Source organism: Herpailurus yagouaroundi, unplaced genomic scaffold (genome assembly GCF_014898765.1).
Source record: "Herpailurus yagouaroundi ecotype Mexico unplaced genomic scaffold, PumYag 67525, whole genome shotgun sequence".
Taxonomy (NCBI): Eukaryota; Metazoa; Chordata; class Mammalia; order Carnivora; family Felidae; genus Herpailurus; species Herpailurus yagouaroundi.
Window position 1 is genome coordinate 974,284 of NW_024420331.1, and position 14,785 is coordinate 989,068.

Sequence of the window (14,785 nt, forward strand, 5' to 3'; positions counted from 1 at the left end):
GAATTGCCTTCTCTCATGAAAATTTAAAAAAAGAAAAAGGCTCCCATGGGAACTTAAACTGTGTTAGAAATGAATTGCTTATTTATATTACACCCCCCCTTCCCAACACCAAAGGAAAGTTAAAGCAAAGAAATAAAATTTTGTGATTGTAGTTCACATACAGCCTTGTCTATACACTGGAGCAGAACCACACTTCATCATTTAATTATAGATAGTCTCACATGATAATTATGCAAAGTAGACTTTCATTATGTCTCAAATTGAGCCCTAAAAAATGTGGATTCTGTAGGTGGAAGGAATCAGCTGATGAATTTTTGCTATGGAGCTCTGCCCTGTTAATCACAACCATGAAATTGGAGTGTAGGGTGAGGGAAAGAAAAAAGAAAATGTTTGGTAGAAACATCTGGAAATAAATCTAACTCTCCTTTTAGGAAAAGTGCTGCCTTTGAAATGTTATGGCTATAAATATTATTTTATGGGCATTATAAAATCATGCACAATTAAGAAACAAATTAAGCATGGAAAGGCCACAATTCACTTTTCATAGGCCTGTCTCTGAAAGTGTTTAATGATAACAGTGTATGAAAATGGAGGTTATGGCGACAAAGAGTTTCGACACTTGTTCCCTGCTCACATCAAATTTAGGGGTTTGTAGATGATAATAATAAAATCCCTAACACTTTTTATTGTACCTAGGTTGCATAAAAAGATAAACGTTTCCTGTGTGTGACGATTATTGCGAAACAGAATGCATCACTTTTACTATTCAATTTCAGATATGTTAAAATCTGAAACTGTTCACACCTGTAAGTTTCTCTCCCCACAGCTTTTTCCTTGAATTCTGCAAATTTGTTAAGAAGCAGCTGAATGAACAGTGAGTGGTTGGATGTCTGGAAAGGTAAGTGCGTTGCCGCTTTCACGAATATTATCATTAGACAATAAAAGCTTCAAATGAAACACTTGCTTTTGGCCTAAAGGAAAAAGTCGTGTTGGCCATTGGCTTAATTTAAAACACATTGGGTTAAATTATCTCAAAGATTCTAACATTCAAACCTATCGAATATTAGTGGTTCTAAAATGCCTAGGTCTACATTATGAAAATAATCCAACACACTCAGTAAATAGTCTAAAGTATTTCAATGTGTTTTCGACCAAATATTTGGATAATATTGACTAGGGAAAACCCTTTATCCAGTAAAAGCTGACGATAAATAATTATCCTCCCAAATTCTTAGACAATACATAAGAGCATTGGAGCCAGAGTACTTTTTATACATGTTGACAGTTCTCCATCAAAAATAATATATGTATATGTATACATATATGTATATATAAGTATACATGCACACATATTTGAAACAAGCTGAAGCATATTTGAAAAGAAGATGCATTTGAAGTACACTGGTAAGTGGGGCGTCTGGGTGGCTCAGTTGGATGATTTTAGCTCAGGTCATGATCTCTCTCTCTGCCCCTCTTCTGTGCGTGCACATTCTCTCTCTCAATCAAAATAAATAAATAAACTTAAATGAAATATACTGGTAAGTAACTGAATGTTCTAAGCAAACCAACATAGTTGTCGGATGCAGGGTTTCCTCACAAAATAAGTACACTGAATTGGAAATATATGGACTTCTCTCCATCATGGAGAACCCTCTGGATTACTTTTAGTGGAGAGAGAAAGCCAGATCCGTAACAGACTAGGGTGTGTGAGATGGCACTCGCTCGTTTCTTATTTTATACCCAAAGGCAGGAAATCCCGGGCTCTGACGGGTTGCAATTCATGAAGACGCCTTCATCATTTCAGTTGACAATTCTCTTAATTACTGTCCTTTACCTACCACCGAAATCAAATTAAAGACATAAGAATTCTACATACCAAGCCAGAATGGTCTCGAAAGTTGCAGTTCCTCAGTAAGTTAAACATAGAGTTTACGTATGACTCAGCAACTCCACTCCTAGGTGGTACCAAAACGAACTGAAAATGAGTGCTCAAACAAAAAAAAATGCACATAAAGTGTTTACAGCATTGCTGTTTATGATATAATCATTTATCTATTAATGGAAACTTGGGCTGGTAACACCTGCTCCTTATCATACACAGTGCTACTATCCATATATATAGACATATGAACACATACACACACATACATACATATATAATAGAGTATTATTCAGCCCGAAAAACCAGTGAGGTCATGGTCGATGCTACAACATGGACAGACCTCGAAAACATTCTGTCAAATGAAGGAAGCCACCTAGAGCAGAGACAGAGAGATCATGGAAACTTCACGCCCTCTCCCCAGGCCTCACTCTGTATCTCTTCCACCTGGCTGTTCTTGAGTGACATTCTTTTCTAATAATCCGGTGATCCAGGAAGTACAACGTTTCTCCGGGTTCTGTGAGCCGCTTTAGCAAATTAATCGAACCCAAGGAGGGGACGTTGCATATAGGTTGGTCAGAAGCGCAGGGGACAGCCGGCACAGTGACTGGCCCCTGAAGGCGAGAGGACAGTCAGGACCGTCTGGTGAAACTGAGCCCTTAAACAATGGAATCTGAGGACACCTCCAGACAGAACTGAGTTGAGGACACCCAGCAGGTGTCAGAGAATCGCTCCGTGGCGTGGGGAAAAGTCTCACACTGTGGAACAGGGCACAGAATCATAGCTGTTCTGAATGTACAAATGTCACTACTGGTAAATTTTAGGCTATGGGTGTTTTACCACAGCAAGAAAATGCACTAAAGTACTTCATTTTGAGGGGCTAATTTGCTCCCTCCACTTCCCTTGTTCCCCTTCACGCTCCCATGGGGCACTCCCTAGGAGGAAGGATAATATTAAAAAGAAATGAATGTTCTTGTGCAAAGTCCAAGTACTCAGTTTCCTGAAACATTATTCACATGCTCTTTTCTAAGGAAGGGGATGGGGAGAGTAGGAGGTGGGTAGGGTATTCAAGAAGGAACAATCTGAAAGAAAAGACACAATGAATCCTACCCGGTACTGGAAGGTTTCTCGGTACTGTTTGGGCAGGTTCTCGGTCTGATACATTGCATCTGTGATTCTGGGCAGGAGACTTCCTGTGTATCAATGAGCGGACAGCGACCGCTAAAGCTTAATGTCTGCATTCTCTGCTCAGTAATGTCAATAGCTAGATTCAAGAAGAGAGGCCACTGATTCAGATCAAACCTTTCAGTGGGTGGCCGGCGCTGATGAATGTTAAACTCTGCAGAAAATACGAACAGCATGCAAAGAGAGACCAAGATACAAACATCAGACACCACAGAGGTCACTTTTTTTTGAGGAACCACAGGATATGATCTCTTTGGCGTTAGATCCCTACTTCCTGTTTTTAATAAAAGCAAAGGATAAACTTTGAGAGCGATTAAGACTGAAAGTCGACTGTTCTGGAACCAGCAGTTGGGCAGAGGTTCAAAGTGATTTGGGATAGCTTCCATGTGGGTTTTTAGTTCTTTTAATATCTGCCCAAAGCTCCCCGTCCAGTATTTAATCAACTCCTGGCTCTGACAACAAGGAAGAGTAGGGAAGGTCACAGCATGCAGTGGGAGGGGGCCTGGCTTTGTTACTCAGTCGCGTCAGCTTTCAGTTTCTCTTTCCATAATGCAGCAAATATTTCTCGAATGCCTCTAACGTACAAGACAGTGTAACAGGCTCTTCACGAAGCCCAAAGATGTATCAATATATTGACCATCTATTTCAAGAGAGTTGTCCGCACCCGGCCCTGTGCATACATTATTCCTAGGTTGTGAAGCCCAGGAATTGATTAATATTTCCGATTTTCAGAAGACACAGGTGTAGCTCCGAAAGCAAACTATTCTTATTCTTAGAAGTTTGCAGTCTGGCGAACGCCGACGCATGCGTTCGTGATTTTAATACACAGGAATATGGCTAAGTCACAGCATCAGAGAATTTTTTGCCCTGGAAGGGATTTGAGTGGTCAGACTGCAAACCCTTGACAGATGGGTATCTGGACACAGTGATTTGTGCAGAGACAAATAGCCAGTTTGTGACACGGGTAAGGGCAGCTCCCAGGGTCGAGCATGTGACGAGGGTTTGCAACAATGAAAGCGCCATGAGGTTCTGGGGCCCAGGAAAAGCCTGACTGAGAAGGTAGCAGAGGAAATCAGACTTACGGGATGAGTAAGCATGGCAGGAGGGGAGGCCCGGAGTAGGGAGGGATCAGGGCAACCAGAGAGTAGTAAGAAGAAGGCTACAAGGGCATAGATGCTGGCAGTGGCCCATGACCTGTATCCCTCTACGCTTCCTGACTCCCACGGCAGGATTCTCCTGGAAAACTTTCCAATAACTCACCTCACCGGAAATCCTCGTCCCAGGTTTTACCTCTAAAGATGCAACCCGAGACGAGGGCCACGTCCTGGAGCCTTGCATCGTCGGACGTGAGACACATACTTCATTTCATGCAGGTGGGAGCGGATAAGTTTTCATCAGGCAATTATTATTAACTTATCAGGGCAAACCAATCCAATTTGATCATTTCTATTCTCTGTCTCGAAACGAAACCAACGTATCCTCCGGGATCTACTTTAACATCCGAGTTTCGGAGTCAGGGGCGTACAGTGAAAGTATGGTAGTTAATTCACGATGATGGCATATTGGACAAGGAGGTAGAAAAAGGTCTTTCACTCATTCACGCATTTCATGAATATTTTTATTAACCTACTACATGCCAAGCATTGTTCTAAGAACTGTAGGGAGAGAGCAGGTAACAAACAGCAGGGGAGCTCACATATTAGTGAGACGGACAATAAAATACGGAAATTGACAATACGTAATGGGAGGGGCTAAGAAGCGGTGTGGAGAAAAATGACAGGAAGTGGATTTTAACAAGGGTCAGGAGGCAGGGTGGGAGGGGGAGGCAAGAAAGGCCTCCTTGAAATGATGGACTTCCAGTAAGAATGTGAAGGCGCTGAGGGAGGGAGTCAGGTGGATTCCTGAGGGAAGGGCACATCAGGCAGAGGGAAACGCAAACAAAACAGCTGGAAGGTACCAGGCATGTTTGAAGAATCCCAGGCAGGTGATGGGCTGAGGGGGGTGGGCTATAGAGCACTCGACTGGGAATCAGGGCGGGCTGGCCCACCACGCAGGGCTGGGTTAGGAGCCTCACTCCCTCATACATTCACCAGGTCCTCGACATCACACGCGGCCCTGGGGGCACTGTTACAGGCCCAGGAGCTCGAAGGCCTGCCTGCTCCCTGCTTTCCTCATGTTTCCCTTCCTATGGAATACTGTTCCCACCCCTCATCTATTCGCCTAACACTTCCCGCTCTCTCAGCTCTCAGTCCAGTTACCACTTTTGTTAAGAAATCTTTGGGGGGCGCCTGGGTGGCTCAGTCGGTTAAGGGTCCAACTCTTGGTTTCGGATCAGGTCATGATCTCAGTTTCTTGGGTTTGAGCACTGACATGGCAGAGCCTTCTTGGAAATCTCTCTCCCTGCCCCTCCCGTGCTCCCACTCTCTGGGTCTCTCTCAAAATAAACAAATAAACCTAAAAAAAAAAAAAAAGGCAAAATAAAACCAAGAAACCTTGTTTGGCTCCCTGTACCCCAGGCCAAATTAGGGGACTTCCCTCCTTTGGGGGCTCCTGTTCGAGCCCGAGTTTACTTTCTATAAACTTTGGATGACACGGAGCTGACCTTCTTGCTCTACTGTCATTGTCTCCTACAAGGCTATGAGATACTGGATGGCAAGGGCCACAGGTTCAATGTCAGGAGCTATAGCATTTGTTACAGTTTCTAGGACATGGTAGGTGCTCAATAAATATTTCTGGAATAAATGCCAAGAGAACATTCTCAATGCCCACTTACGTGACAAACTCTGACAGAAAATGAACTATTGTCAACTCCACGTTTCATTTTGGGTTCTGCACTGAACTCTTAATCTTGCAAAAAGGTCCATGACAATTGGCGAGATCACTGCCTTATGGGAAATAGGAATTTACTCCAAGATTCGGTCAGAATGAGGATTTAGACCTAAAAAAGTTACTATTAGTGTCTGCCCCACTTATAGCTCTTTCTAAGATGATGAACTACGATGCCTACATTCCCTGAACCATGTCACTCCTACTCTATCACTGGGCCACATCTCATTGGATAGGGATAGACACCTAATGCAAGGGAATCCAATTCATAGGCTGACCACTGGTCCTGTGATTTGGCCCAGCACTAAGAGATGAGCTGGGCTAATCAGTGTCTCTGCTGGCAACAGAAACTAGGAAACAAAGTCTCCTCTCAAGCAAACTAGATCCAGATACCCAGAGTCAATGACCAAACTCCTTTCAAGTGTCCCATCTCTATACTTGATCTCAGCCAAAAGGACAAGAAGCAAATATCCCATCTCTAGAGGTGAAAGAGAATTCACATATTTCTCTTTAGTCAATGCCATCGGGTTATTGGCTTTAATAAAAAGTCATTACAACAAGACATCATCTACACAAATGAAGGACAGCAAGAAAATAATCCATTTTAGGACAATAAGAATTCACAGATACAGTTACATTATACCAATTTTTATCCTGCTCAAAAGCTGTAATAACTCGGACATACACTGGATGAAATTTGTTACTGTACTCTATAAAAAATAAGAGATTTAACAAACAACTTAGTAAACAATAAAAGAGTGTATAAGACCCTTTAATCTTTTCTTAAAACTTTAGCTACCACACTGGCATAGTATATTTACTTAAAATTATTAAGCAGGTTACAAATGATCTTTGGCTGTTACTTAAAGCAAGAGTTCTTGACAATTAATGTGGCACTAGTGTAGATTTTTATATAAATCTTAAAGTTGGGATGCCTGGGTGGCTCAGTCGGTTGAGCGTCCGACTTCGGCTCAGGTCATAATCTCATGGTTCGTGAGTTTAAGCCCCGCATCGGGCTCTGTGCTGACAGCTTAGAGCCTGGAGCCTGCTTTGGATTCTGTGCCCCTCTCTCTGCCCTCTCTCTGCCCTCTCCTGTTCAACACTGTCTATCTCTTTCTCAAAAATAAATAAACATTAAAAAAAACCTTAAAGTCATTGTGCCATACTTACTTTTCAGATACCACATTTTTCAGTTGTATAACTTCCATTATTTTTAATGAATTCTAGCACTCTCCTGAGAGTTACTAGCTTTTCATTTACCATACATATATTTTCTTTGAGGTCATTGAGCACGGTTATGCTCATAGTCATCACCAATACTGGTCTCTATTGATTACACGTCAAGTAATTTCAGATTATATCCTGGACATTGTGATATTATATTGTGGTGTCTGTGTTCTGTTGTATTTCTCTAAAAAGCATTTATTTCAATCAATTATCTTGGATAGGCTCAAACTGCATACTCTATCACTTAGGCATCAGCTCAAATTTCAGTTTGGTTCTCTTAACCTTGGCTAGACTGCTTCTAGTGTGTGGTTTAGGAATCTACTAGAGATCTGGGCAGGGTTTATAGAGAGAATGAAGGAGTTTTGTTTTGTTTTTCTCCAACTGGAATTTTAGCCACTTGACATGGGGCCAACTGTAACGTGCCCTTAGATGAAAAGCCACAAAAACTGGCAAGCATCCCTTGCCATTCCTTTCTTCAAAGTGTCAACACCCCTCCAGGATCTTCTTACTTCTGTTCATTTTCCAATGCCTGTGGTAGGTGTTTAAATTTTTTTCTTATCGTGTCTAGAATTAATAGTTACGGTATAGAGGAAAATAAGTCTAGGAGAAATTTCTTTGGCCATACTGGAAAGAGAAGCCCATTTTATTTTTATTTTTTAATGTTTATTTTTTATTTTTGAGAGAGAGAGAGAGAGAGAGAGAGAGAGAGAGAGCAGAGGAGAGTCAGAGAGAGAGGGAGACACAGAATCCGAAGCAGGCTCCAGGCTCCGAGCTGTCAGCACAGAGCCTAATGCAGGGTTCAAACCCACAAACCGTGAGATCATGACCTGGGCCGAAGTCAGATGCTTACCTGACTGAGCCACCCCGGAGCCCCATTATTTTTAAAATAAATCTGCAACTTGAACTTGTCACCTATTCCAATGTCTTGCTTTCTCATGGACTGAGGTTTCATTTTATTTTCCAAAGATATTTTATCTCCTACTTTCAACATCTTTTCTTTCAACCTTGATTTTTTCTAAACCCCCTAACAAGGAAGCGTATTGAGGCTTATTTTCCTTACTGGGAATATTTTTGAACTGCAATGAAGCATTCATGAAAGGAGCTAGATCCAACTTCTCAGTGCAATACAAATTTAAAGAAGGCACTAACTAATTAGCTCCTGATGGATTAAAATGGATTTGTGTCTATAAAATCCATAGATTTTTAAAAAATAAAATATCAAAAAAGCATTATTATATAATGACAAAAGTTTCAGGCTAAACATCAGCAACCACGTTGAGTATAACATATTCCATCCGCTCCCTGACTCATGAAATGACTCCAGACAGCACATAATGGATCTGCTGAGGTAACTCTCCCTGGTAGATGGCTCTGCAGTGTGTCCCTGATGATACTAGAATCTGCAGTCTAATCCAATTAAGAAAACAAAGATGGTCTCAAGGGCTATCAACAACTGACCTGCATTACAACAAGTATGAGACAATTGCTGTGTTATCATAAAATTGGAAGGGTGCTATGAAGGGTATCTAGAAAAACCAGAATGGAAAAAGCAGATTTTGAAAATTCGTTCCGTATGGTCAAAGAGATAGCAATATTTTATCCATCGCAGATAGATGTCTTGTTTCACTAAAGTAAGATTTTACATGCTAAGAGAGAGGAATAGTTCATCAGGTATTTCTATTTCTATACCTTGGAAGAATTACTCTCCATGACTATCCACATTACCTTCTTTAACTCAATGGTCTTTAAGCGGTCTTTTTTTTCCCCCTCCATCCACTACCTCCATTTTCCTGGTAGGTGGTTGGAAGGTGGGAGTATTCGTTCCTTTGGAAAGTAACACTTTCTATTGTGAATGAATAAGTAACATTTGATTTGGCATCCTAACTCTTTTGTGCAATGAGGTAACACACAAATGACTACTTAGATACATAGACATATATATTATGTGTTCTCAGTAGGGGTGATACCGCTCCTAAGAGGGTGGAAATTGGTTCTTGAGAGGCAAAAAAAAAATCTTACTCTTCTTATATAGAGAGAACAGATATACATGCAATATATAAACTTGTATACGTAGAATTACCTGTGTTATCAAAATTAAATGGAGGGGCAATTAGGGAAAAAAAAAACGTTAAAGAAAGCTTCTTTTACTTGGGAGGAAATAATGAAAAAAAATTGAGAAACACGGACATCAGCACACGCACACATCTGTATCTCAGAATACATATTAGCTATAGACAATTATAACATAGCTATATAGATAGACATAGATTTTATATCTATAACTGTCTTCATATCATTTGGGTGTTCTGTGTGAATCTGTGAGTTTAATACGATGATCGCCTTAAAAGCTACGTATGCTCCAACCTACGTGATTACCACTTCCCACAGTGGAGAAAAACCGCACAAGGCTAGTTCTGGGCAGAACTCAGTGCGTCGCATCTCATCAGCAACACTCCAGTGTGCGCAGCCCGCGCCCCAATCCAAGCCGCCCTCTTAGGTTCTATTGGGTTCCTAGGAACTCTGTTCCCCTCTCCCACGCAGGTACCTCAACTTTGGCCAAACGTGATGGCTTCAGGCTCCCCACATTCTCTCACCTCTATGCCCACAGAGCCCTCCGCTGGTGGAATGTCTCAACCACCATCCTTGTGTGAGATAAAATCGCGCAGACAGCGACAACCAACTCAGAGCCTCTTCCCCCAAAGCTTCCAAAGGCTCACTCGGCAAACAACGCCTCTCCATCGTGCAGCCCGCCGGCCCCCCTCCCCTCCTGGCTTCGTTTCCACTTCTCCAACTGCACTTCTCTTACTTGGCTCACGTGACAGCGGTCTGCATAAGGGTCTCCTCTCTTCTACCGAGATGCAGCCCTCTCCAGGAGAAGGTTGTTTTGGGGGGATTTACTTTAGAAACGCAGAGTACCTAACACAATGTCATCTCTCCCCTAGGTATGAGGCTTTGGCTTCTGCAGGAATCGAAGGATAATGAGAAGACATGATGTTTTTCCTTAAGGGGCTTAGAATTCAGTAGGTGTCTTAAGACAGGTCCCTGGATTCACAATTTAACAAGAATCAAAGGGGCTTCCAGGGACAGCCCCCATGAGATTCAGGCATCTCTGTCTCTCAAAGACCTCTGGCCAGCCCAGGGGAAAGACACAGCACATCCAACTGGCCTCAGAGGGAATGCCGACCCCTACATATGTTCTTCCGACGGACAGAAAGTGGCTCAACAGTGACGGATCCTTCAAATTATATGATCCCCCTTTCCTCTCCAGTTCGCAAACAAGATTGCTCACATTCGAAACACGACCCGGGTAGCAGTGGGCTGCCATGGGGTTGGGTGGGGAAGAGCTCCCTACAGCACCCAGGGCACCACGGAGAAGGTGCCCTCCAAGGACTTCGTTGCGCCGGGACTCAGGACTCCGCCTGCCTCCTGCAACCTTGACGACGGATTTGTTTTGCTCCCTCGGATTCCCACAAGAGTGCCTGAGGGTGCTGCCGGGAAGGAAGGAAGGGACTGACAGGTTTCCACTTTCACGAACGTCGCCTGGAGGCCTTAAGCAGCCGAGAATGCACTACGAGAATGCACTACGATAAAAAGGAAACTGCCCCTGGACAGATGGACCGCCTCCAGTGTCCTTGCAGGCCCAGACACATCTCAGTGTCTGCATTGATGTGGCCTCTGCGCCGAGCAGGAATCTGATTAATTACAAAGAAGTCTGAAATGAACCTCTTTTCCCGATTTTGCTTTCATTATATATATACACAAAGAAATCCATCCAACATGAAGTGAAAGCCCTTCTTTTCACGAGAAGCACATAGAACCAGCCCACTTGGACTCTGAACTTAGCTGCAAATACTTCTGGAGTTCAGAAGTCTGAAGTAGGTCTCACTGAGCTAAAATCAATGTGTCTGCTGGACTGTACCCTATGGAGAGGCTCCAGGGGGAAACTGGTTTCCTGGTCTTTTCAAGATTCTAGAGGCCACCGGTATTCCTTGGCTTGCGGCCTCCTTTGATTTTCAAAGTCAGCAATGGGGAACAATTGGTTCACATTTCATCATCATCAGTTTCCCAACTGTTTCACGTTGCACCACTCTGACACCTTTCTGCTTCCCTCTCGCACATGCAATGGGTCTTGTGAACCGGAATGATCCAGGCCGATCTCCCTGTTTTAAGGTCAGCTGATGAGACACCTTGATTTCACAAGCAACCAAGATTTCCTCCCTGCCGTGTTATATAACGTATTTACAGATTCTGGGGGATGAGGGCATGAAACTCTTTGGAGGGCCATTATGCTACCTACCAAATGCATCTTTCTGGGGGAACGGGTTACTAACTGTGAACAGATCTTCGAAGGGCAATTTAAGAAGCACTTGGGTTCAGTGCTAAAAGGTTTCTTGAAACACTAAAAACAGCTTGATGCTAAGACTGTAACTGACCTGCTGTGTGTTCCCAGGTAAGGGATTTAAGCTCATCCACGTGGGCCTCGACTTTATCAGGCCTGAGTAACAGAGAGGGTCACAAGCGAGGTAAGATACAGTCTTGAAAGATCGGGCTTTAAAAATCAATTCACAGCTTCCTTTTTAGCCCATCACGAAATGAAGTTTTCTGGATGGTTTTGTAACCTACTTAACAAACGGGGAACATAAGGGTGATGAACCTGCCATATTCATGGCAAGACAGCAAATTCTGATGAGCTAGCCATAAGCGGGCTTTCCGGGTGCCCCCCCACCAACCCAACTTCGAATAATCATACACATTAATCAGTTCTCCATGAACGGCATCACTTGAGGGGCTGCCTTGATCTGTCATTTCCAGCAGGGAACGATGGATCGGGTGGAGGGGACAACCAGGCAGCCCAGGGACCCGCAGTCCCTCTTGTGAAATCAGAGCTTCTCTTTATGAGTAAGTAGAAGGTGGAGACGATACAAAAGCTGTCAGGAAGGAGAGTCCCTTTATTGATTTTCCTGTTTAATGAGTACCCTCAGGAGATAGGAGAGTGTCAGAAGAGAAACCTCACTTTTAATGGGGCATTTTATTGGGTTGAAGATGTTAATGAATCCCAGCCCTGAGACTTCTAACTCCCTTTCAGTGTGGATTTAAAATGTTCCCCCCCCACCCCCCGCCACGCTGCAGGTTCCTTTGAGTCTGATCTTTCGCTGTCCACATACACCCAACAGAATATTCTCATTCTCTTGAGACTCGAGGACTGAGGTCCTTGGACTCAGGACCCCCTTGTATCTGCTTATGAATTGCTGGGGACTTCAAAGAGCTTTCACGTATATGCGTTGTATTTATTGAGCTTTACCATGTTGGAAACAGAAGCTGAGAAAATTTTCTAAAATGCTTATTAATATATAAGAACAATAATAAAGCCATTTAGGGGCGTCTGGGTGGCTCAGTTGGTTAAGCGTCTGACTTCAGCTCAGGTCATGATCTCATGGTTCTTGGGTTCAAGCCCCACGTTGGGCTCTGTGCTGACAGCTCGGAGCCTGAAGCCTGTTTCGGATTCTGTGCCTCCCTCTCTCTCTGCCCCTCCTCTGCTCACGCTCTGTCTGTCTCTCTCTCTCAAAAATAAATAAACATCACTTTGCCCTTAAAAAAAAAAATAAAGCCATATATTTTAACACAAGCCACACATTTATAAAATATAACCATTGTCGCAAACCAGACAAATTAGTGAGGAGGGTAGGATTGATTTCCACTTTCACAAATCTCTTTAATGCCTGGATTAACACAAGACAGCTGGTTGCTCGTCTCTGCTTCTGTATTCCATCTCTTGTGAGATCGCACTTGCGGAAAATGTCACTGTGTGCTTGTGACAGACTGAGAGGAAAAAGGGCAACTAAACCCTCAGCGTTATTATGCAAATAGTTTCAATATCCTGGACCCCCTGATGGGCCTTCCAAACTCCCTGGGGTCCTCAGCTCACACTTGGAGAACAGCTGATCTAGTGGTTCTCACCAGGGAGATATGGACCCCCGAGAAAGGACAAACTTATGGGTGGCACAGAAGATGTGCTGAGGCTGAAGTCAGACAACAGCTGTGTTAACAAGCAAAGTTTTGGGGCACCCGGGGGGCTCGGTCGGTTAAGCGTCTGACTCTTGATTTCTGCTCAGGTCACGATCTCACCGTTCGTGAGTTCAAGCCTCCCGTCAGGATCTGTGCGGGCAGCTTGGAGCCTGCTTGGGATTCCTTCTCTCTCTGCCCCTCCCCTGCTCATGCTCTCGCGCTCTCGCTCTCTCGCTCTCTCTCTCCCCCTCTCTATCAAATTAAAGAAATAAAACATTAACACAATTTTTAAAAAAAAGCAAAGTTTTGTTCTAGGATTCCATGTTATGACTGTAACCGCATTTAGTCTTTTTTTCTAAAAGTAATCTCTCTACCCAACGAGGAGTTCGAACCGGGGCCCCAAGATCAAGAGTCGCACACACTCCACTGACCGAGCCAGTCAGGAGACACCGAATTTTGCCTTTAAAGCTGGGAGTAACAGGAAGTGTTCTGGGGGGTCTGGTCTCTCAGGAAGTCTCTGGGGGCTGTTCTACCTTCGTTTCTCTACCATGCCCTCTCCATAGGGCTGGTTGACTTTTTACCCTTCGTTGTCCTCTGAGATTTTGTTGAAGTGGAAGCGTTTTAAGGGGCGTTCGTTGAACCAGTGAGCTACAAATAAAAACAGGTTTCCCTCGAAGCCCCTTTTAATAAGTACAACAGGTAGAGCAACATTATGCTTTAAAGGTACAAAACCAAAGTACTCCATCAATGTCCCCTTTGGAAATTTCCTGGCCTCGCCTCTCAATTATATTATGCAACTAACTTCAAATGTTTTCTGCGGTTCTACCTTAAATATTCGACCTTGCTGGGAGGGAGTAGGTCAGATTTTCAACAACTGTGGTTAGTTCACATAGAAAATGATCTGTTGGCTATCCGCTGTGGGGAGGCTCTTAGGCAGTTGTTCCCACAGGGGGCAATTTTACACCCCGCGGTACATTTGGGTACCCTTGGCAGTGTCAGAGTTATCGGGGAGGCAGTGTGTGAATCGCAGTTTGAAAAAGAGTAAACGGGGTTTGCTGTTGCAGGAATCACCAGATGTTTTTTGTTTTTCTTTCAATTTTTCTATAATGTTTATTTAGTTTTTTGAGAGAGAGAGAGACAGACAGACGGAGTGTGAGCAGGGGAGGGGCAGAGAGAGAGGGAGACACAGAATAAGAAGCAGGTTCCAGGCTCTGAGCTGTCAGCACAGAGCCTGACACTGGGCTCGAACCCACAAACTGTGAGCTCATGACCTGAGCCGAAGTCAGACACTTAACCGACTGAGCCACCCGGGTGCCCATGGAACCATCAGAGGTTTTTAAAGTCTAGAACAAACTGAGAACCTCAGAAAGCAGTGTATAAGGTATGGCATTTTGGGAACAGTGATTACGTTCTTTAGGGAGGCCTGTCACCAGGAGTCCCTTAGGAACACCTGGAATATCTGTCTTTTGAAGACAAGGCAAGTTATTTTTCAGAATTTTATATATATGAAGCAAAAAGCTCATGAATCTTACTAATTTTTTCTTGCTGTTTTCTTCAATTTAGAAAATATCACCTTTACGAGAAACAGAAATAAAATCACTATTATGGTATACAAATGTTCACTACTGACCACACAACATGACCCTAGTTGAAGCAGATTAA

General features: G+C 43.4%; 1 protein-coding gene across 6 annotated transcripts in view; it reads right to left on the reverse strand.

Annotated features, from left to right (window-relative positions):
- FRMPD4 (FERM and PDZ domain containing 4) overlaps nt 1-14,785 on the reverse strand; it is an 868,248-nt gene that overhangs the window by 109,864 nt on the left and 743,599 nt on the right. The window contains exon 1 of one of the 6 annotated variants that reach the window (XM_040467608.1): nt 2,990-3,066. The exons of the other annotated variants lie outside the window; for them this stretch is intronic. Coding sequence (XP_040323542.1) covers nt 2,990-3,048 — 59 coding nt within the window. The 5' untranslated portion in view covers nt 3,049-3,066. Of the gene's footprint in view, nt 1-2,989; nt 3,067-14,785 lie in introns of those variants that run through there. 6 annotated transcript variants of the gene reach the window in all.